The following is a 24,593-nucleotide window of genomic DNA, read 5'->3' as shown; positions in this document are numbered from 1 at the left end:
TCCAGAAAATAAAACACCACATTTATTCCAGAGAAGTTTATATTTGGGCCTTAAGCTTTTGAAAATAAAGTTTAGAGACATAGCATATGAATACCACTGTAATACACATGAAATATTCTATCAGACCCTAAAAATTAACATAAACTTAAACTTTCTCATAGTCAACAAAATAATGGCTGGGTGCCGATTTTATTAGATAAGTTGGTTACAGCATTTTAATTATCATTTTACGTCTATCTAGGTGTAGCTGAAATTCAAAATGCACATCAAAGTAAAACTATATCACAACTCAATGCCATACTAAATGTACTTGGCTTCTGCAGTAAAATTCTAGTTGGAGTTAATTTCGACTCCCTTCTCATGGCCCAAGTGGCTTTGACGGGAACACAGAACTTAGTGCTGATCATCACACAACATACCACTTTCTTTTTATAACCTCTACAAAATTTTAAGGGAAGATGGTGGCATTAGCCCTGTGGAACAGATCTTGCTTGATTACCTCAATAACACTGGCCCAGTATCTGTCCAGCAGAACCCATTGTGAACTAGTACAAGGTGCACAGCCCTTCACTGATTACAGGCAAGTGTTACAGCAGCCTAGCCATAAGGAAGGGAAGTTATATCATAGTACAAAATACAGTATAAAAGCGTTATTTAACATTCCACACTGAAGATTACGGATGCCTTCAAACAATCGTTTGGATGTTAGCCACTTAAACAAATACATCACTAAGGTAAACAATATAAACATACCAAAACCCTGTATGGTTAAATACAATTTCCATGGTACAAAAATCAAAGCCTGGAGATGTTTTGTACAGATTGCTTTTTACACAATGTCTTAAATTGCCAGATATTTACAACATTAAAGAGGAAGTACATTTTGATGCAGAGTAAAATTATCTGAAATGATTAATATAAAACCTCAATCTATCTACGTGAGGCACTCCTGAAGCAAGTGGCATTAGCCATGAGGTCCTTTGGTACAAGGCCCATTGCTTGAAGAACCACAGTAGCTGCTGTGGCTTTAGCATGCTTCTTATTAGGGCTGGCAAAGCTGGGCTGGTAAGCGCTTCCATTTATCAATACCTATTCAAGAAAAACATACAATTGGGCTGGTAAGGGCTTCCATTTCTCAATACCTATTCAAGAAAAACATACAATAAGAACAGCATCAAACTTTAATATCTATTAGCTTTTTATTTTTTCACTAAATGCTAGAAAAATAATCTATAAAAATATAAAACCCATACTACATAAGTCAAATTAATCTCAACCCAGAAGAAAAGGGACTGCAAGTTAAGAGCAGGTCTCCAAATTGAAGGAAAAAAAAAGGGCCTGATAAGACTACTAAATTAATTCCCCAAGTTCCAGTAGAAAATGTCAACAAATTGTTCACCAGATTTTGCCCACATCCTTCCCTCCAACATTTTTAAAAACAGTATATTACAGGTCACTTTAAGCACACGTAAATGTTTAAAACTCCCACCACTCTACCCACACAAATAAACACTCCCAACCCACAAACAGTATATTAATCCTGTGATCCTATAATGTTTATCCCTCACCCTCTAACATTGTCATCAAATTATTAAATGTATACAATTAATGCAGAAATTCATATTTACCCTAAAGAGAAAATGTTTGCGATGATCAGGGCCACTATCATGGACCAAGAGAAATTCAGGTGGTTGCCACCTTCTCTTATTACAGATTTCCATCAAGGCAGAGACAGGATGTTTGCCTGCAGAGAAAGAAAGAACCACTTATTAATTATTTCCACCATCTGTGGCGACAAATTATGAATTCAAGGTAGCGATGGGGAAGAGGAAATTCAAAACTGTCTCTCACCTGACAGATCTTTCATTGCAGCAGAGAAGTTCCCAGACCTCTTTTGTGCTCTTTCTCCCACTGCAACAAGACCTTAAAAAAAAAGTCAAACGTTCACTGAATAAATTTCAAAGCAGCAGTTGTAAATTTTAACAGCAAAACGACGATTCCATCTGTAGTAACCTGAACCTCAACTCATGCCTTCAAATAAAACATTCAATAAATTCTCATTACCCTTGATTTCTATATCCATCTTGACTTCTCTTTTGCTGTGTTTCAATATATAAATCTATATTTTCATATACCTTAGTATTGGAAATCGTATAAAAATCAAATGTTCAGAAAACACAAGAATATGTGAATACATATATAAATTAAGTGCCCTAATTATCAACAGCTCCAGGTCTGTTTCTTTGTACGTTTAAGTAGCAGTGGCTATTTATTGCAAGTGATATCTAAAGGTCTCCCATCCCTTAAAAAATGATGTTCAATTAAGAAGTATGTTCCCCAAAAGGCAAGGATTTAGGCCACTAAGGAAATAAAAGGTAAAGTGAGAAAGGCTGTCTGTATGCATAAATGGGTCCATTTTTTCCCCAGCAAACAATCCCTTTCTGGCTTATCAAATGTGAGATGGTCTCAAAAGACAAACATAACCTCACTGCATAACCTACTTTTCCAAAGGGATCTAACTATGTTACTATCTAAAAATCAATGCTTGCCCACTTCCATTTATCCTAGGAGGAATTCTGCAACCAGTTCTTTGCTAATTCTGCTAGTATGCTTTCCCACACCCAGGCCATGTTGCACAATTCCAAAGAAAATGTTCCCTGGAATTACACAATGCATCCACAGATATTTTGTTCCAATAAACCACCTTTTATGACACAGAATTTTTTCAACTTATATAAGCAATATAATGTCAATGTGACATAATCGGCACAATGTCCTTTTCAGATTTAAACTTTGAACCAATACTACATCATAGGATGATTCTCATGTTATTTCCAGCCTATTTTTGAATATCACTATTACAATAAACTCCCTCCAATTTGAAATAAAATGGCAACAGAGTATTCTACAGGGATGACAATGTAGAAATTCTGATGCAAAACATTTTTTAAAGTACATAATTTGGTCAGAGGTAGTCAGTTTCCAAACTCATTCAGGCAGAATAATTTAACTGCATTAACTTCAACTTTCTATTTCATTACAAAGGTAAGGAAAATAAATATCCGTTTTAAATTTTCCAGTTTCTAAAAAGCAGTCTTAAATAAGCTACTGAAATCACATTGAGCTGGCAGCCCCATGTGATTCTACTTAGGACATTATTCCTAGGGAGGAAATTATTTAAAAGTTACTAATTGTCTGTACAGTAAGTATATTTTTAATACTTAGCAACTAGATGCAGGCTATATAGATAGACCCTCCAGCCCTCCGCCCCAGGTATCTGAGGACAGTAGCAAAATGCAGGCAGACAGAAAAGTTCCAAGGTGCCCCGAACACAGGGCAGTATGAAGAGGTGACAGTGATGTCAGCAGCTGGTCTACTGTTCTCCAGCCCCAACCCAGAAGAACTCAATTACTGAGCTAGAAAAAAGGGTTTATAAGGTGAAGACAAAAGAGCATTCTAATAGGAAAGAAGACTATATGGGATACAATAGCTGAGACAGAAAAAATACATAGCAAAGGTTGCATTAGTGTCTCCACCTATATTGATATAAGCCACTGAAAATGAGCTTCATTTTCCCAAAAACAGCTATATATACACCAGAAGTGGTGCCTCCAGTTCAGGATTACTGACATCAAAAGAATATATGAAGGTAATGAAACTCTAAATGTTAAAGGATGATAATAAACGTTCCCCCAAAACACTTACCTTTTCGGTCTGTCTTAAAGTCAACTAGGATAGGTTCCTTATTTCCTTCTTTGTTTTTTCCTAATCCTTCTCCTTCTCTCCAGCCCATTTTTCTCATCAAAACGGCTCCCATTCCTCCAGTTACTGGGGCTGCTCTTAAGAACTGATCCTATCCAAAGAAAGAAAGGTAAAATGTCCCCATTTTACAGTTAGAATTTGACTACAAATTCTCAGTGTAACTTTTTAAAAAAAGAAATCTTATTTTACTTCTAGAACTGTTATTATAGCAATTAAATTTAAATACTTCTATACTTATATACATACTGTAGTGTGTATGGTCTAGTTATTTTCACATTAACATAATAGTACTTTGAAAGTCAAATAAGGCAAATAAATGGCAGTTTTAAAACAGTGGCCCCTTGTGCCCCCCTCCAAAAAAAAAAAAGAGAACAATCCTGTTTTCGTCCACTATTTAGGTTCACTGGTATCTCTTCTTAGCTTGCAAAATAAAAAGAAGGCAATGTTAAAACAGTCAATAGTATTAATTGTCCCGGGTGTACCTAGTTAATGATAAAGCCCATAAATCATTTAGAAATAGTTTGGACACTGAAAAAGCATATTGTTATCATCCAAAGTTTTCTTCCCCATTCTACCATCAAACAAGTATAAGTATTTTACTTAGAAAATTCCTATGAAGCAAACAGATAACTCTTTAAATTAAATTTACACAATAAGAAATGGAAGACAATCATATAAAATACCCTGAAATTACACCATACTGAATCTGAATTCTTTTAAAACCTATCTTGATGTTAAAATACTTTTAAAAAACTCCTTAAATGTTTACATACCTAGGCCTCGGTAGCAGCAGTGTTGTGAATAGTAGGGCTGGCACTGACCGGGGCAAGAAGACAGCTACAAGGATTTGGCCCTGAAACAAGTTTCCATACAGAGGGGTGAAAGTTCACAGGTTATTCTGTGAACAGTCATCTCTCTTGTATCCAACCCACTGAACCATAATTTCCATCAAAGCAGCAAACCACTTAATGTCCTACGATGCACAACTATATACATTAGCATGGTCGACAGCTGATTATTTCCGCACATTAAGAAATAATGCAATGCCTCTTTTTAAAGGGCATCCATGTACATATAACAAACTACTGAATTCTACTGTTGATCTTTATGACCATTTTTTAAAAATTTGTAAGATATATCTGCAAATCATGCCTTATTTCCCATTGTTATTAAAGTTTAGATTTATATTCTCTAGCAAACATATATAGCAAGTCATTAACTTATCAACAGAGGGAGTCAAAAATTTTGATAGCTCTGGAAATAGTATGCATTAATCATTCCTGTATTGATAAGTTAAATACTGAACTTTTAAAATCTTGTTTTTACACAGTAGTAAAACTGTATAATCTTATTTTTTCCCCAGCTTTTTAACTATATGCTGGGGAGAAAAACATGCCAATGATGTGTGACTAGACATTAAGTTCAACAAAGTGCTCTGATGGAAGGAGGCAGCTGCGGAGGTAGAAACATACCCCTGGTTCAGTTCCTTATTTGGTGCAGGCCATGCAGTGTTGATGTATAAGAGAAAAGTTAGCTGACGCTTGGATATCAACTGCCTTGTTGCTACACACCTAAAATGACTTTTACTTACTTCCAGGTTCATCCGCCCCTCTTTTCCAGGAAACACTCCTAAAAGAAAGGGCAACTGTGCAGAGTATAATACAAATCCCCAAATAACCCAGGTTTCCGATTTTGTTTCTATTCTCTAATATTGTCATCTGTTTCTTTACCCCAGTGTGTATACAGCTCATAAAAAGCTGATTAATCTACAGAGACTACAATAATAAACAATATTCATCAGGGTCATGTCCGAATCATCTCATTCCAGAAAACAAAGATTCTTTTAAATAAATAACCATTTAAAAATTTTTTACTGACAATACTAAAAATCTTATTCTTTTTCATCTAAGAATATACTGTAACAAACTAAAAAATAAAATGGAAAATGTTGGCATTTCATGTGGATTTAATATATAAAGAGTGCTGGGCTACAGCGAGGCAATAAAAGCCAAATGATCATTTGAAAAAGTTTTCTAAACACAACAAGTAGATAGTTTTGTAAAATCTCTCTGCCACTGAAGATAAGTGTTAAGTTTTCAGTTGCCTAATAACTTTTCCACATGTTCTGGCTCATTTTTGTAAATAAAATGTTCCTTCCTTAATTCATATTAGTAGCAAATATTCTTCAGTAACATATAAATTGAAATTTTCCTGAGAGCATTGCGTTCTTCTCTAACTACTTAGAAATCTGGTCTGATGAATGAACACATCTTTATCTCATGATAATTTATCAATAATTTACATTAAATTTACATTTTAAATGATGTAAATTATTTATTTGAAATCAGTCAACTGCCTACAAGACTGGAAATCAAAAAAAAATTAAGGGAAAGTTTACAGGAAATCAATTGAATCAGTAAAAGATTCACTTTTTTAAAGTTATGTTAACATGATGTTTAGAAGTATACAAGCATTATGCATCAGCACTTCTTTATACCAATGATGACCAAAATTATGCACTGGAATCACATTCCCAAGTTTCTACCTAGTAATGTACATGACTATTTAATTATTATGTACCTATACACCAGATAAGCTTCAATTCTAATTTCCTGAAATACTGAGTACCCAGCTTCAAGATTAAATAGTATTAAATAATATTAAAGAATTAAAACTGTTAAAGACATAGATATACGTTTCTAATTCTTCCCAATAAGATGAAAGCCACTTTCCAAATACTATGCAAATCACTTTCACATTTTAAAAACTGTAATACAATTAGTACAAAATTAATTCAAACTTAAAAATATTTTGCTAGATTATCATCTTTTTTCCAACACGAAACACTAGTAAACTACATAAGTTGTAATCTTGTAATGAATCTGACCGTGTACTCACTATACACATATTAATGCAAGTATTTCCCCCAAAAACTGGCAGGCAAAGTGAGAATATATAATGTTTTGCATTAATTTGTTAATAAGAGGACCATCAGTGATAAAACGCTATCAAAACTGAAATAAATGTTATGATATTAAAAGGTCCAAGGCAACTAAAAGTCCTTTTCAGAAATTCATCTCATTCACTAGCACTCACGGCAATCCTCTATAGTACTCATCACATTACTGATTACCACCCTGTAAGGGAGTAATAAGCACTTGTCTTCACGTGACCCTTAGAGACTGAAATGCCAAGTAATTACTTGCCCATAATCACAAAAGGAGTCAGGAGTACAGCGGGATAAAGAAACCTTCCCAAGCCATTAGACCACACAGCCTCCCAGTTTCAGCACAGCTATGTTGCCAGTACTCCTGAAACAAATTTCCCATTGCCCATCCAACCACACCATGTCCCTTCACCAGAACGCATTTCTTCAGAAAGCCCTTCTTAACCACCTAAGACTCCCCCAACAATGAGGCAGTCGTAGGTGGAGTTCACAGGTCTCACTGCAGGAATCTGAAACCAGGAGCACCTACATCTTCACAGCACGGGGCGTCCGTCCTCTCCCTTGAATTTATGTCTTACATATCCTGTTTCTTCATGAGATCAGTGGTTCTCAAATTCAGCCTGTGGATCACCAGAGGCCACCAGGGCCTAAATGGTGGTCCACAGACAGTATTCTCCATCTCCATCCCACTCCCTTCACCACCCTTCAGCAATGCCCACCCCACGCGCTCCAGGCATCCTCCCCAGCCTTCCAGTCCCATGGCAAAATCACCACATGCACTGCTAATACTGGGTCCACCCAACCACTTGCTGCAACTAACAGCTGACAACCACAGGGACCTGAGGCTAGAGATCACAAGAGGGGTGAGGAAAGGGGCCTAGGGAGCTTAGAGGAGGGTGCAGGCACTAAGGAAAGGGAAAGAAGGACAGAGGAACGGAAAATTGGGGTGGTACAGGGCTCTTGGGGGCAGTGATCCACCAAAAATAAACCTGTAATAAAGTATCCCATGTTGAGAAAAACTTTGAGAACCACTGCTTTGAAATTAGTAGTCCAACAGGAACTGTGGAATATTCTGAACAGCACCTGAGATACACTGTTAGCATTAAACACAGTAGTAAAAAACCACCCCACAAAAACCAGCAGCAGCAATAATAAAAATAACCTCAGGATATAAACTGAGTGGCTCTTGAGCCATATTTATACATTTGCCATTGTCTCATGAATCAGGTCCGTCTTCAGTGTCCATCCTGGAGTATATACACATAGCAAATTTACTCATGAACTTTGGTTAGAGTCACTGGCCTCTTAGTGCATTTTTAATAAAACATTTTCTAAAAGATTTTAACTTTGTACTTGGACATTTTTGTATGTGCCTATGTTGTGTACCTTTTTAATCCAGGCTTGGGCACCAGTATTGGCCAACTGTTCCTGTGTCAGAACCTGTACTCCTGTACTTCCTGTGAATTGGCCAGGAATAGAGTTCAGCTGAGCCCAGGCATCAATCTGAAGAAAGGAAGACACCTCAATTAACTAAGTAAAATTACTTATCTAGTTAAAGTGTCATGGTATTAACAATTCTCTAAATGAAATGGTTAATTTAGTTCCTGAAATGGCTGAATAACAGACTTGAACATTCACCTTTTAAAACAATACACTGAATTTATACATACTTAACTGTTTTCCTAAACACTCCAAAGCAGTTTGATAAAATTCAATGAATCCCATTAATAACAAGATTTGAGATACATCTCTAACAACTAAAAGCGTAGCTCTAATATTCATTCTTTAAAAAGATCACATAGATAAATGTCATAATAGCCTGAGCTTTTAATTAATTACATTCTTTAAAGTATTATAAATCCAGAATAAATTCAAGATATATGCTTAAAGAGTAATAAATACAGGAAATTGGTTCAAACACATAAACGGCTTTCTTTAAAAACTGTGCACTACATTATCACCAGCATTCATTGTGATGGTTCAAGAATCAGTTGTCATTCATTCAAAGTTTATTTCGTGAACACCTGGTATTGTAGGGCAATGTATTTCCTCTCTGTCTGAACATGTACTTATGTTTCCATACAGCTCTACCATAGAAAAGTAGAGGAGAAACAGAGAAGCTGTCCACTGTGAAAAGCATAGACTCTGGACTCAGACTACCTGGATTTGAATCCCCACTTCCCTCACTTTCTAGTTTTGTGACCTTGGGCATCACTTAACCACACTTTACCTCAGTATCCTCAGCTGGGAAACAGGAACTCATAATAGTGCCTAAATCTCACAGGACTATTAGGGGCACTTAGCTGTTATAATAGACCAGATTATAAACTCTATGAAGGCAGGGAATTTTTTTCTTTCATTCCCTCAAGAAACAGTTCCTGCCACATAGTACACAATAAACATTTAATGAATGAATGATCAGGCCCCAAATCGCTGATCTCATTTAAACTAAACTAGCTAATTAAGATAAATGATTTATTTTCCTGGATTTTCAAGATAAAGACCTACATTTCAACAGCATGCCACAGACTTTGCTTATGTCACAACCATCTAGTTAGCAAAAATCTCATTTAGACATTCAAACTGCTACATACCCGTTCCTGAGCTCGATTTAACATGCTCATTGCTTCAAGGTCAAATGCATTCTCACTGAGTCTTTTCTGAGCAAGCGCCCGCTCACTCATTGCTGTAGAAATGTCCACAGGCTAAGAAAGAAAACATAGATAATTATCTCAAATTACAATAGACCCCCTACATTCTGAAAAATGCTCATATCTTTAGTTGCTACATGTCAAAAACAAAATAACAGTCATCTATTAATAATCTTGTAAAGTAGGAAGAAGATTCAAAAAGGTAAAATAACCTTAGAAAGTAGACAAGGATCGTTTAAGGTAAGTTACAAAGTATCAGAGGCAGCAGTTGAACTCAACCCAGAATTTGATGTCATATTTTCTACTGTATCAAATTATGATCATAGAAAGTTCCACAAAGGACTTAAAAATCTCTAGGCTTCACTAACAAAATAGTTATTTATAGTGAACTGAGAATTTTAACTATTTTTAAACTATTAATTTCATACTCATCAGTAGTTTTCATTTTACCCTACTTATTAGCATAACCTTCAGAAGCAATAAGATTCTTGAATAAGCAAGTAGAAAACTATCGTGTGGATGATCTCTCACTCATCTGCACGTCTTTTCACCTTCTTGCGTTGTTCATAGATATAGTTCAGTCTTAAGGACTCATTTTCTTCAAAGAATATAATGATTATATAAATAAATTAATCTTTTGTCATAGTGTATATACATTTATGACCAAAGTTAAAATATTTCTTTGGGGGGCCAGCCCAGTGGCAGTGGTTAAGTTTGAGCACTCTGCTTTGGCGGCCCAGGGTTCACAGGTTCGGATCCAGGGCACAGACGGACCTACACACCGCTTATCAGGCCATGCAGCTGCAGCGTCCCATATACAAAGTAGAGGAAAACCAGCAAGGATGTTAGCTCAGGGACCATCTTCCTCAAGCAAAAAGAGGAAGACTGGCAACAAATGTTAACTCAGGGCCAATCTTCCTCAAAAAAAAATTTCTTCGGGATTAACATAAATTAAACATTTAAAATAAAATACATTTGAAATGTCTTAGATCTTTCTTTTCAAAGCTCATATTCTACCTGTAAAAACCTTATGCTAGGCAGAAGTGACTATGGTTTAACTTCTTAAAATGCTTCATAATGTCCAGGAAAATTCTTAAAGGTAGTCAGTCCCCTCCTCTTTAGAGCAAATTCCCAATTTGTCAGATTTGTGGAAGGCACAACCACACAAGGGAAAACCTATCAACTAAGTATTTGATGTTTTTTGTTCTAACATTAGGAGCTCAGATTGATTTGTATCAACTCACCAATTCTTAATACTTGTTTTTCTTCTTACACAACTTAACCCATTAATATTTCTTAGTTATTTCACCCAAGAAAATTCGTTTTTGGAAGAATGCTTATCTGACATGGGAAGGTTTTCCTATATTCATATACAAAGAATGATTAGTAAGTACTGTAAAGATATGACTAACATAAGGAAGTCAGTAAAATAAGTTAGCTAAGGATTTTTCAAAAAGCTAAGTGAAGGCTACCACCTGTAATTTGACTGTGTATTGCATATAAATACTTGTTGTAAAAACAAGACCTATATAGTAGAGAAGGGTATATGACTATGAGTAAATATTTCCTACCTTCAGAACCCCTTAATCACTCCATTCTTAATTATTTTGCTAAATCACCTAATAATATTCCTTCAGTGAAATTTTTCTTCCACAAAGTATAGATTCTTACATATTGCCTTCTTAAAATGAAAGCAAAATTAAACTGAATTAATTCTGTAATTGCTTATGAGACTGTCTGTAGATCTCAGGAATCAAAGATCTTAATTTCTTAATCAAATTAGTAAATTACCCACACTAATTGGAATATTTCTGGGGCCCATAAGAAATAATCTAAGCAGTCAGACTGAAACACTAAAAAACTTAGTATGTTCACTTTTCACTTACTTCTATTATAATTCTAGTTAACTGCTGAGACTTTAAATGGGAACCCAGATATTTCAGGTCAAAATTTATGTTCCTTTGGCCTACTTTAGAAGTTTTCTTAGGATTACATAGGATTATTGATGTAATTTTTGGAGGCCCACCAAATATATCTCAAGTATTGCTCATTAGCCTTGCCAGCATTATTTTGGGTTTCATAGCAGTCCATAAATCTAGGTGTTAGGGTGTTTAGGTATAAATAATAGGTTTTTATCATAAAAACTCTAAACTCAGAGGAGATACTGAGGGAAATCTATCTACCCACCATCCCAAGCACTGACCCCCCCATTTCCAACTATAAATTAGCTACAGAAATGTAGTTAAGATGGCTCTGAAAACTCCAAATTTTCTAGAATACAACTGATTCTTCCCAAGTGGAAAGCAAATGAATATATCTGTGAATTCATCCTTCTGATGACATATCTTTATCCTTTTTTCTCTTGAAGACTTTACTGAGTAAGCAGGTTATCTAAATGCCTCATCATTTATCCTCAGGATGAAATTTCATTCAAATCTCAGTAATATTTTTTTTTCTTTTTGTTGGTGAGGAAGATTGGCCCTGAGCTAACATCTGTGCCAATCCTCCTTTATTTTGTATGTGGGATGCCACCACGCATGGCTTGATGAGCGGTGTGTAGGTCCGCACTCAGGATGTGAACTTGTAAAAGCTGGACTGCCAAAGTGGAGTGTACGAACTTAACCGCTACATCACCAGGCAAGCCCCTCTCAGTAATATTTTATGTTAAATGCACATCTCACTCTAAACGAAATTTTAATATACCAAAACCTTAACGTTTAATAAAACTTAGTTTAGATAAAATTACAACTAGTTTTTCTCCTGAGGTAATACAACTTTATTTAGTCTTCAACAGGCTTACCAAGTGAACTGCAAGTTCATGTCAAAACTTTATTACCAAATAGTAATTTGACTATTAATTTCATATTCATATTTTTTAATGTGAAGCAACATACTCAAAATAGAATGAATTAGGATTATCTTAACCTTTTAAGGATCCTCAAGAGTTTGCATCAAAAAGCCTGCTTTTCTTTCAAAAAAGAACCAAGCATGTTTCCAGGTTTTCAAGGTAACTCAGAATATGCAATAATGCATAAAAGCCCACTATAATCTCCAAAGCATTAATATTCAAAGACTAGACCAAATGTTACACATCAGTATTAAAACAATCATAAAATATCACAGCTACCCTTTAGAGCGGCACTGTCCAACAGAATTTTCTACAGTGACAACTAAGGAGCATTATGAAATGTGACTAGTGCAATTAAGGAACTGACTTTTCAGTGGCTAGTGACCACCATATTGGACTACACAGCACGTGTGCGTGTATATACGGAATATAGTGAACTATACTGTAGAGTTTTTAGAGCCTTAACCATCTTTTAATGTTGCTCAGAAACAGGAATGTGTGAAAGGTACCCAAAAAATGACGCTAAAAAGCCATTCTAAAAACTGGAATAAAAAGAATCTTATATCTCACAGAATATTATTATCAAGTTGTCATCAACAAGCCTTATTTGTTTCCACTGATACACTACAGACTTTCTACCTAATGTATAAAGTATAATTATGATTGTGTAGTAATATTCTAGGTATTATAATATTGGGGAATCGGGTGTTTAATTTCCTTTTCCCTAGGCCTTGGTCTAAACGGTGAAATCTACCTGAGAGTGTTCCTGGATTATAATTCCAGTTCTCACCTTAATAAACACCTATCCAAGTTATCTGACTTCTCTACTTTAGCAGCAAAACAGATTACTACTTCTTCTATAACCTAAAAAAGGTGTCAGGAATAATGAAATATACAAAGTAATTGGCACCATGTAGCATGCATTTCATGGCCTAAGTTATAATCATGTACTTTCTGTATCTTCATTTAAAAAATTCTTCCAAGTCAATTTACTTCCCCGTTTTGTTACCCAACTGTTTACAGAAATAGAACAAGTACCTAAGTATTTCTTTAGAAAGTCACTGAAAGGATATAAAAGAGCTAAAGAGAATTATTAGGAAATAAGAAAAATAACTCCTGTAATACAAAAATTATCTTCAACACAGGTAATTGCAGGTATCTCAAATTAAAAGATGGTATAAAAGGAAAATTTTAAGAAAATAGAACTAAAGAGGCATCTGACCTATATATAAAACATGATTTTAAAATACTTATAAAAAAATACAGAGCGGTTCATTATAAAAAAGGAGATGACAACTGCAAAAACAAAAGCCACACTAAATACAGAATGTCTCAGTTATGTGTTTGGTTAGTTTTGAAAAATAAATTATGAACCTTTCTATTATATCATATAAACTTCTCTAATGCAACTCTTAGTTAACTTATACATTTAATCTAAATGATTTATAACCGGAAAACAGCTAACCTATTAAATGGTTCCAAGACATTCAGCATTAATCACCTAGAAGAATCTAAGAAGAAAAGAATGAACAACAAGGCTGTACTTAACACACTCTAGCACCAGAACCTATATGTTTAATTTCCAATTAAAATTTTCATCTCACCCCAAAAAACTTAGCTTCCCTAAACTTTCTAACTTTAGAGATTCTAAACCTAAGAGAATTTTAGCTCCACTGGGATGTGGAACTATTCTGCAACAATACGAACCAAGCACACTGCCTGAGAAAAATTATCTTAACATGTAAGCAATCACTAGACCTAAATGGAGCTACCTCTGGACCTTTAAAACATTGATGATTGATAATAAACGGAAGGAAATTTTATGTCAAATATTACATTTAAATCTTCTACCCAATAAGCCTTTGCTAACATTATTACCAAGAATTAAGGCCCCCGAGGACAATTTTAAGATATTAGTTTTCCAACATTTTTTATAACTCAAATTCACACAAATATGGTCAAAGTTCTGCAGTCACTCCTTACTGAGGATGATGCTGGCTGGCTTCTGGTTAGGAAGACGATGCTATGGCAGTAGGGCACAGTCTGATGAGTTGATATTCCGTAAGATATGGATTTATGTTGATCCATCCACGTCTATCCACTCAAAACTTAAGTCAAAGAGCACTCATGTGCAAGACAATTGGTAGGATTGAGGATTATGGCAAAGCTGAGATAAAATCTGTGATCTTTGCCTAAATGCTTCATGTTCAAAGCTAAAGAACCACAAACTCCATTGGTAAAAAAAAGTAAAAAATACTATCCAGTTAAAATATTGACCATTTAAAAGAACTTTCCTTTACTCTATAAAGCCTTTATTTCAACCCGACAGGGAATCAAAAGGATCAATATCCCCATAAAATGTCACCAATGGTATTCCACAAACATTGGTTCATACATCATTAATCTTAGAAATATATTTGTAAGATACAGCTAAATACCTAGAATTAAACATGTTATACTGTGAACCTTTCTTCTAGTGTTTACTATTACTGCTAGGTAAAAGCAGAGACCTGCAAGCAAAACAAAATCCTGTCTCTTTTCCTCCTAACATCTGAGGAATATTTGCTTAAAGCTAACCTGTCTTTTCTGAGTCTAATCTTCTAAGAAACTAGCTTGAAGAGTTCTGATATCAAATAGGTGTATATATCCTCCCTCCATAGAAATCTTCATTTGTTTAGCCCTCTGAACAGAATTTTTCCCCCCTGCTTTAATAAAAGACTCCTTATTATAAAATTGAATACCCACCTTTTCCCCCAGGATTCCTTTGGAATAACTCCCTCCAACTTTTAATTAAAATCTGACAATCAATTTTGGTAAAAGATAAGGCTAAGACACCTCACTGTCAGTTTTAAAACTAAAAATGGCTGAGTACTGAAGGTCAAAAATATATATCAATACACACATATAAATCTCAACCAAAAAGAAACATCATCATCAGGATTCACTAAGCACTTTCCCCATGTTCAACTCAAGTTAAAATAGTTATAGTCACTTATCTTCGCAGGAAAATCCCTTGGAATTTTGCAATATTTATAGGGCTTCACTCCATTGGAAAATTTTTCTCACATAAATAATCTCCCTATGTTTTTTCCAACTCTTTGTCAAATGCTTAATCTGCAAGAAATTACTAAAAGCATATGTATCAGAATTTATAAATAAGTCTGTTCAGGCCTCTTATGGTTTATATGCAGCTACTACAAGATTTAAGTCAGTTGCAAATTATCAGTTAACTTTTTCCCTTGTGATATGTGCACGTAGCCTGATGTGGGGATTAGCAACTGAGCTACTCAACTGGTTTCACTAAAATATTATTGTCCCAACCAGCTATCCCTCCCTCACTGGTGATGGTATAACTTGCTTCAACTGTTGAACCTCATGTAAATACAGATCATCACTGGTGACTGTAAGGTGCACTGGTTAGTTATCATGTCCAACTTCATTGTAAAGAACTTGCTCTTTTAAAATGCCGCAGGTCAAAAAAAAAAAAAAAAACGAAACAGTGAAAATGTCGCCTGTGAATTGCTTAAGGGACAAAAACTACTACCAAAAACGTTTCTGATTTGGGTTCTGTTCACTTTCTGATTTTATAAACAGGATTTGTTTATTTGTAATATTGGAGGTGTTTAGTGGAAGAAGATGATATGGCCAATGAAGGGAACCTGAAGGTGAACAGTACAGGTCTCTCTGACCTACATATCCCAGGGCTGCAAGCAAAGGAAGTAGGGAAGAAGTCCCACACTGTAGGGGCATCAGATATCTAGTCCAGTCCTTGGACAAATGTCTGGGCTTTGGAAACCAAGGGCAAGAGGTGATGACTAGTCTATGGTATCATTTAAAACTCCCACCCCCCTAGTAAGTCTCCACCCTCCCAGATCCCCCAAGCGTGATTTTGCACAACAAGTTAAATAAAAGTAAACTGTTTATTAAAAGATACAGCAAAGGTACAGATACAGAGATACATACAAAGATACAGATATATATATATATTTACATATATATACAGTCTTGCTGTTTTCATGTGCACTATATTTAGCAGCACATTATTTAATCAGGCAGCATTTTAATGGGGTTGTTTTGACACTTGGTGTTATTACTGCGTCATTTTGACAAGATACAACTATAGCCTCGTGGAAATTAAGATGTGAATTCCACTTCTCCAACTTTTAATAGTAGCAAAGAGGGGAAGGAGAAGGGAAATGAAGTACCAAGGCTGAGCATTAGGTTAAACACAAGAATTCAAAAGGGCCAAGGTAGCACAGGGAAGGGAAAACGATTAAAACTAAAGGCTATCTGACAAACAACCCAGAGAAATAGTAACAAATTACCGTTATTTAAAGGCAATGGGCTATGTATCCAAGATGCTCACATAAGCCTACAATGACCTTTTCCAATCCAGTTCTTGTGTTGAACCTGAGGATCTGCCTCTCTCTGCTCAATCCCTCCACCCAGTAAATTTGCTACCACCAAAATCTAGAGCTATAGAGCCTTGAAGCAAAACGGGAAGCTAAATAGTTGTACCTTGGGCTACCTTCCCACAAGTGCAAGGAGGGCCCAATGTTGGGTAGGGATGTGATAACACTGTTCTCTGCAATTCGATGCTTTTCACTTTGTGGCTTGGTTCCACAAAGTGAATTGCATCGAGTTACTGTCAAATGAGAAGCTGCGGGTTGTTTCATCTGTCGTCTAACCCGGCCCTGCCGTTTAACCCGGCCCTAAGAAGAGTGAAACAGAATCCAAATCAGATATAAAATAACAATAAAATGGCAGATTCACGTATAAAAAAGGAAAAATACATAATATTCCTTACTTACCTCAGAGGGCAAATTGCTGCTGAAAACATTATCATCATCTTTGTTTTCTTCACCATTTTTCTCTACAGGAACCCACTCTCCATAAACACTATCTGCTTCTTTTTTTCGATGTTGAGATCCAGATGACACAGGAAATTCTTTTGTTAATGTTACCTGGCTTTTTGGTGGAGTTGGCTTTGCTGCAGCAATCTAAAAAGCAATGTATTTCTCAATTAAAACTCAACAGATTTTTTTCAACATAATCTGAAAGTGATTTTGTTTGTTATTGCTCACAGTATATAAGCCATAAATTAAAAAACTAAATTCCATTTGAGTTTTACTTAAATTTGAGTTCCTTATGTGTGCTGTTTCATCAACCCATAAACGTTAATACTCACATTCAGATTGAAAAAAATGGGTTTGGGTTCACTGAGTTTAAAGGGATGATGATAAAAAGGAGGTTCTTCTTCCTCTTCATCCGAAACATGAGGCTTATTCACTATTACATCATCATCTTCTTTACTCTGTGCGATCTGTTTGCATTTCTTAAAAAATAAAAACAAACAAGAGATAAATCTTACACTTTATGCAGAACATATAATTTCTTAAAAGAATCAAAACCACATAAAATCAACTTCCAAAAGTAAGACAAGATTAATGATAGGTTAGAGATAGGTCACTCAGCTAATTTGCTATGATTTAAACACACTCTAGGTGGTCAGTCAGTCAACAACATTTATTGAGCACCTACTATGTGCAGAGCACTGTACTGGGCACTGTCCAGGAAATACAAAAAAAAGTAAAAGACATGGTCCCTGCTCCCAAGGAGCTTACAATCTAGTTCAAGAGACAGAATACATACACATGAGATAACTGAGGAACGCTTTTACAGAGCAACACAATTAACAAGTGCAAACTGATATAATACAAACTGAATACGTAAGTGCTGAAAGAACAAAAGCCTAAGAGAGAACAGAATCAGGCAGAATTTGATAATCAAGGGATATTCCTTGAAGAATTCTAAGCCAGATTTTCATAGTTAAGAATAAGGACTGGCAGGGAAAGGACAAGAAAGTCATCCTAGTTAGGTGGTGGTAAAAAGGTGAGAAGAAACTTATTAGAAGGGACAAGAGGGCAGAAGATGAGGCTAAAAACATAGGGAAATACTAAGTGTTCACAAGGTCTTGGATAAGGAGCTTGGATTTGATAAGCAAGCAATAAAAACCTTTACTAGGTCCTTAAGTTAAAAAAAAAAAGAGCTGTAATTCATATTGTAATAAATCTAAGTGAGAAAACAGAGTAAGAAACTAATGATCCCCCAAATGTATGGCAAAATAAAAGATCTGAAATATATGCGATTGGGTTAGATAGCAACATGTCTCTCCATAAATGTTTTGTAGGTCGACTCTCTAAAGGAACAGAACTCAAGAATGGAAAATAAGGCATGATGGAGAAGGTATGACTGATGAGGTCTGAGACAAAAAGCAGAGTCAATTCCTTCCTGAGAAGCAAAGGAACAGACTTCATTACCTGGCTTTATAAAAAGGTCAGAGTAAGTTTGGGTGGACTTGTCTCTATACAAGCAGAATCTGTCACATCCATTATCAATTGAAAATATTACAATAGGATAAAAAGCTCATTTAGCCAAAAACACAGAGTATACCAAGCTTGTAACCAAGGGGAACAGAATATATTGACAGTGGCAGGCTGGCATAAGGCTAGCCAATAACAAGTTTCAATATATGAAACAATGTGGTACTTCTGGATCCTAGCAGCAATATTTCAGCATCCTCCCTCCCCCCTCCCCCAAAAAACAAAAATAATATTAATAATAAAACAAAGCCAAAAAAAAAGCCTCAAGTGAAAAGACCAAATTCTTAAAAACAAAAATGTGTTTAAAATATATATGTTACTGCCAAAACCCGAACCGCAGGAAGAACTGATAATGGCTGGCCATTATCACCAATGGCTGGTACCAAACAGCCAAAACCCGAAATGTTGATGCGAAAGAAGTTCCTTTCAGGCAATGGCCAGCTATTCTCATTAATTTCCAAGCTCCGGTGGCAAAAGATCATTTCTGAAGATTGTCTGTGTCTTTGCGTATATGCAGTACACTCGTGGCGATCAGTGAACACGTCGTGAATGGAAACGAAACTGTAGGCGAGCTTCTGCGTGTTGCTCACTCAACACCTCCTCCATTCAAACGAACCGTCCCACTCCTCAGTCAGTTTGGCTTCTAAAACTGGAAAGCAAAAGTAATGGGAAGTAACTTTTAGCTAGCGGAGCTTAGCCATCCCGGATAATGGCCTGCTAAACAGAGCTTCTGCCGCTGCCACATCTGTATTTCGGGTTTTGGCCACTCGGTGCCAGCCATTATCAGTTCAGCCCACAATTCGGGTTTTGGCACGCTCCAGAGTCAACATCACTGGAATAATCCATTTAAGAATGAAAACAAATTCTGTCTAGCTTACCTCAGTTAGTTCTTCTATAGTAGCTCCTCCTGACTTTTTAGCAACTTTCTCTTCTATTGTAGGTGGAGGTGCAGGCTTTAGGTTTGGCGGTAAAGGAACACCAGCCTTAGCACACATGGCAGCTGCATTAGCTTTGGCTATTTCAAGTAATTGCGCCTTATCTGTAAGAGGAAAAATATAAGACACAGTTTTCCTAAAAGGCTGTACATTTTGTATTATTTTTACATGCTAACAAAACTAAAGGCACCAATTTTCTGCCCTAACTTACAGCTGTGATGAAATCACTCTTTGACTCCAAGTTTTTAAGTGAATGCCCTCTAAAGTATTACGTCCACATTTAGGTTCCCAAATACTACAGAAAATAGCTAAATTACACAACTATAATGATCATCTTGCCACACACTCGACACACACCTGCCAAAGCCTACTACACTTTATTCTCCAAAATTATCATGTCCTTAAATTACTTTCCTTCTAATCTCTAACAACATTTTACATCACACTTTGAGCCCAAGTTCAAGCGCCACCCCTTCTAACAAGTCTTAAGCCAGAATTTAACATTTCTCTCCACAGTGCCGCCAAAGTGCTTTTCATCAATCACCACATTCTGCTCTGTTCGGCAGTCTGACTATACGGTAAAAGAGACATAAATGCATTTTATCCATGTCTCCTCTACTAACTTGTAAGCACCTCAGAAATTACATACTGTTCTTTTGCTGTGAATAAAAAAATAACTCAGAAACCTTTTGTTGAACTGAATGCATGTTCTGTCAGTCATTTTCTTTAGACAACTGTGACCTGAAAATGTCCAATCCACTGGGATAATGATAAATTTCCATTATTACTGCAGGTGGTCATGCATTACCCATCAAGTTTTAACCATCTCTACACACTTCTTAAAACCAGGGGAAATAAGAGCACTTTATTTTTAAAGTAAGGCAGATCATTGTAAATCACTTTAATCTATTTCACTTTACTTTGCCAGCATCAGCCACTCAGGTAAATGACTCCCCACAAGCAAAATTCCCTATTCATTTCCACTACCCATTATACTGATCAGAATGACCCTAACAAACATTTAACTGTCCTGTATTGCCATTTTAAGACTTGGAACTTATTAAAAAGAAACACTGTAATTTTAGGCTCATTTGCAAGGATCTATATTGGAATACATACAATAACAATCTGACAATATACTAGCCTTGTCTTTAACTGGACTTCTACTTTCCATTATTAGTTATGGACGATGGTTCAAGCAAAATAAAACATTCAAGTATGCAAACACCTTGGTTCTAATATACTCCAAAGCAGGTCTTTTTAACTCTAACTACAACTGTACTTATCCCCAAATTTTCTGAACGCAAGCTAATCTAATTATGAAACACAATATTTATCCTAAACCAATAACCCAAAATATTCCATTTGACTCAACGATCAGAAAAAAAGTCAGGTTTAAATCATTCTCTATTACAATACCATTAAATTTTAAAATGACTCACTCAAATCTGTCAGACGTTTAGGTGATCTGCCTCTTTCAGAAGACCTGGATCGTTTACGACGGATGGGAGATCTGCTAAACCTTCTTCTCAAGGGTGTTCGTGATCGCCTTAATCTGACTGGTGATATACTGAAGCTTCGTCTTCTTACCACAGACCTTGATCTTCTCCGACGGCTAGGGGTGCGGCTCCGTCGGCTGGGGGTGCGGCTCCGTCTGCTGGGGGTACGGCTCCGTCGGCTGGGGGTGCGGCTCCGTCGGCTTGGGGTGCGGCTCCTTCGGCTGGGGGTGCGGCTCCTTCGGCTGGGGGTGCGGCTCCTTCGGCTTGGAGAAATGCTAAAGCTCCTTCTCCCGGCAGATCTAGATCTTCTTCGACGACTCGGCGTGTGACTCCGACTCCGACGACTGGGGGTGCGACTTCGAGCTCTAACTGTCTTCCGGTTATCCCTGGAGCTTGATCTTTTTCTTTTTCTTTCCCTGGACTTGGATCTGTGCTTTGGCGATCTTTTGCGCTTCTCTTTTGATACAGATCGCCTTCCTCTAGACTTTGATCTTGACCTGCTGCTCCTCCTCCTGCGTCTGGAACGTGACCGTGAACGTGTTTGAGAGCGATGAGACTTGGATTTAGATGATCTCTTTCTTGCCCTAGAACGAGATTCACTGGTGCGCTTGCGTGATTTGTGTTCAGATGACTTGGAGCGCTTACTTCGAGATCTTAATGAAGAGTCTCTTTTCTTTTCTTTCTCACCTTTGTCACGGTTCTTGTTTTTCTTGCTTTTCTCATGTGTGTCCTTAACTTTTACAACAATCTCATAATCATCTTTTTCCTCTGAAGACGACTCTGACGCTCTTTCTGGTATACTAATTACAACTGGACTGGCAGCAGATTTGTCACGTTCAACTTCACTTGCAAGTAAAGGTCCTTCAATACCAGCTCTAAGGCTTGTAAGACGCTCCATGTCCTTAGGAAGTAATGGTCTCACTAAATCTGCTTCATTAATATCATCAATATTAGCAGGAAATCCTGAGTCAGACAATATCTCTTTAGTAGGGAGAGGTACTTCTTTATCTTCTCCACTACTTTCTTTAGGGCTGAGAGCAACTGCTAATGTCTGGTCACTCTCTTTTATAGGTAATGGTCCTTCTGCATCCTTACTAATAAAGTTATTATTAGATGGTAAGTCAAGATGAATATCTTTAGCAGGCAAAGGTCCCTCTATGTCAGGTTCACTACCACCACTGGGGCTGCTGGAAATTACCATGTCATGTTCAGTATCTTGCGTAGTCAAAGATACTTCAACATAATATTTACTAACTGAACTAAGAGCAGATGCTGTGGCAAATTCAATACCTTTACTAGTTCCCAGTGCATCAGGTTCAAGAGCAAGGGGACCAGTTCCTCCCCCATCAGTTTCACTAACAATAGGGCAGGTATCCAACACTGTGCATTGTTTAGTCTCACTGCTGGGCAAAATTCTCTCTTCACCAATTTCACCAACAGCACCAGTGCTGATAGCAGACACTGCGCTGTGTTCCATCTCTTTAGCAATTAGATGATTATTTATATTAAGGTCTATATTTATACCATGTTTACTTTCATAAGAGTCATTCTTCAGGTGTCCTTCAGCATGTGGCTCTTCATCTGAATGCATGGGAATCTCCTGCAAACCAATCTCTGGAGCAAGATTTTGATCACCAGATAGTAAATTCATTCCTTTTATGACACTAGATTCCAGAATCATTGGTGTAGACTCTAACATCATCTCAGCTGGTATTACTTGAGTCTGCTCTGAGACAGTAACAGCGGGTTCTGAAACTGTCACAGCAGATTCTTGGACAGAAACAGATGGCTCTGAAACAATCATGTTAGGCTGAAGGACAGAAACTGCTGTTTCCAGGATAGGAACAGTAGGCTCCAGGGCAGAAACAACTGGCACAGGAACGGTAACATGCTCTGTCTCAGCCAGGGCCAGAGGCTCCATGACAGCATCAGCTGGTGGCTCTGGGACAGCCACAGCTGGTGGCTCCAGGACAGCCACGGCTGGGGGCTCTGGGACAGTCCCAGCTGGTGGTTCCGGAACAGCCACAGCTGGTAGCTCTGAGACAGCTGTGGCTGGAAGCTCTAGAGTGCTCTGTGATGGCTCTGGAATAGTTACTGCAGGATCCAAGAGGGACATAGATACCTCTGAGGCAACATGTCCTGAAGCTCTCACGGAATCAAAGGTTTCTGCTGTCTCTGACATAATAGAAGGCTCTGATGTTAACACAGCCGGTTCAGCTGACATTACGGGAGTTTCAGAGACCATATAAGTCACCGGTCTCTCTGGAACAATCTCATGCTCTTCTGCTACTACAGCAGACTCCATAGGTGTTGACATAACTGAAGACTCTGGCTCTAGTGGTGGTTCTGGAACAGTCACAGTAGCCTCTGATGCTAACACTGAAGGCTCTGATGCTGACACTGAATAATTAGCAGGTACTGCCGAAGGTTCTGAAATCTCACTTTGACTCACAGGAGGTTCAGGCAGCGATACAGACTCTTCAGGAGGTAATGCTGACACTTCAGTAGGCCAAGTATTTTCAGCTGTTAATGTTGACTGCTCAGTGGGTAATGCCGGACCCTCTGGTGGTTCCTCAGGAGGCAATGGTGGTGTCATTGGTGGCTCCTCAGGTGGCAATGGTGGCATTGTTGGAGGCTCTTCAGGAGGCAAAGGTGGCACCATATATGCCTCCGTATATGTATCAGTATAAGAATCGGTGTAAGAATCAGCTGCCATAGACATCATTGAACGATCAGCAGTATAAGATGACATCATAGATCGGTCAGCTGCAGAGTACGATGACATCATAGACCGGTCAGCAGCAGAGTACGATGACATCATAGACCGGTCGGCACCCATGGACATCATAGATCGGTCAGCCATCGGGGACATCATGGAGCGCTCGTAAGCTGACATCATAGAGCGCTCGTAAGCTGACATCATAGAGCGTTCGGCCATAGGGGACATCATAGAGCGCTCATAAGCTGACATCATAGAGCGCTCATAGGCTGACATCATAGAGCGTTCAGCCATAGGGGACATCATAGACCGCTCATAAGACATCATAGAGCGTTCATAAGACGACATCATGGAACGTTCTGCAGCATAGGACATCATCATAGAACGTCTAGATGCTAACATCAGGGGTCTAGGTGCTAACCTATATGGCCTGGGGGCTATTCTATAAGACCTGGGTGCTATTCTATAGGGTCTAGGTGACATCCTATAGGGATCAGGAGTTAGTCTATAGGGATCATGGCCTAATCTATAGGGGTCCTGCCCTAACCTGTAGGCGTCATGACCCAACCTATAAGGGTCATGACCTAACCTATAGGGATCCTGAGCTAACCTGTAAGGATCCTGAGCTAACCTGTAGGGATCAGGAGATTTTGAACCCAACATAGCAGAATCTTGGGAACTAGATGCTAACATCTGGGCATCCATGGTACCAGACGCTAACATCTGAGCATCCATAGTGCCGGAAGCTAACATTTGAGAGTCCATAGTGCCAGACGCTAACATCTGGGAATCCATAGAGCTAGTTGCTAACATCTGGGAGTCCATGGTGCTGGTTGCTAACATCTGGGA

General features: G+C 37.4%; 1 protein-coding gene across 5 annotated transcripts in view; it reads right to left on the bottom strand.

Moving 5' to 3' along the window:
- Positions 1-21: 21 nt before the first annotated feature.
- SON (SON DNA and RNA binding protein) overlaps positions 22-24,593 on the bottom strand; it is a 31,827-nt gene continuing 7,255 nt past the window's right edge. The window contains exons 3-12 of one of the 5 annotated variants that reach the window (XM_046647953.1): positions 20,969-24,593; positions 19,470-19,630; positions 17,397-17,543; positions 17,020-17,208; positions 9,304-9,414; positions 8,096-8,212; positions 3,706-3,853; positions 1,852-1,923; positions 1,629-1,744; positions 22-1,089 (exon numbers count right to left, since the gene is read on the bottom strand). The exon at positions 20,969-24,593 is cut by the window's right edge and continues 2,117 nt beyond it. In XM_046647953.1, the coding sequence (XP_046503909.1) occupies positions 931-1,089; positions 1,629-1,744; positions 1,852-1,923; positions 3,706-3,853; positions 8,096-8,212; positions 9,304-9,414; positions 17,020-17,208; positions 17,397-17,543; positions 19,470-19,630; positions 20,969-24,593 (4,845 nt within the window). In that variant the 3' untranslated portion in view covers positions 22-930. Of the gene's footprint in view, positions 1,143-1,628; positions 1,745-1,851; positions 1,924-3,705; positions 3,854-4,535; positions 4,616-8,095; positions 8,213-9,303; positions 9,415-16,109; positions 16,921-17,019; positions 17,209-17,396; positions 17,544-17,713; positions 19,241-19,469; positions 19,631-20,968 lie in introns of those variants that run through there. The other 4 variants (XM_046647954.1, XM_046647956.1, XM_046647957.1 and 1 more) reach the window with 4 other exon arrangements.

The sequence above is a fragment of the Equus quagga genome, chromosome 21, assembly GCF_021613505.1.
Source record: "Equus quagga isolate Etosha38 chromosome 21, UCLA_HA_Equagga_1.0, whole genome shotgun sequence".
Taxonomy (NCBI): domain Eukaryota; kingdom Metazoa; phylum Chordata; class Mammalia; order Perissodactyla; family Equidae; genus Equus; species Equus quagga.
This window is presented reverse-complemented; position numbering and strand designations above follow the sequence as displayed.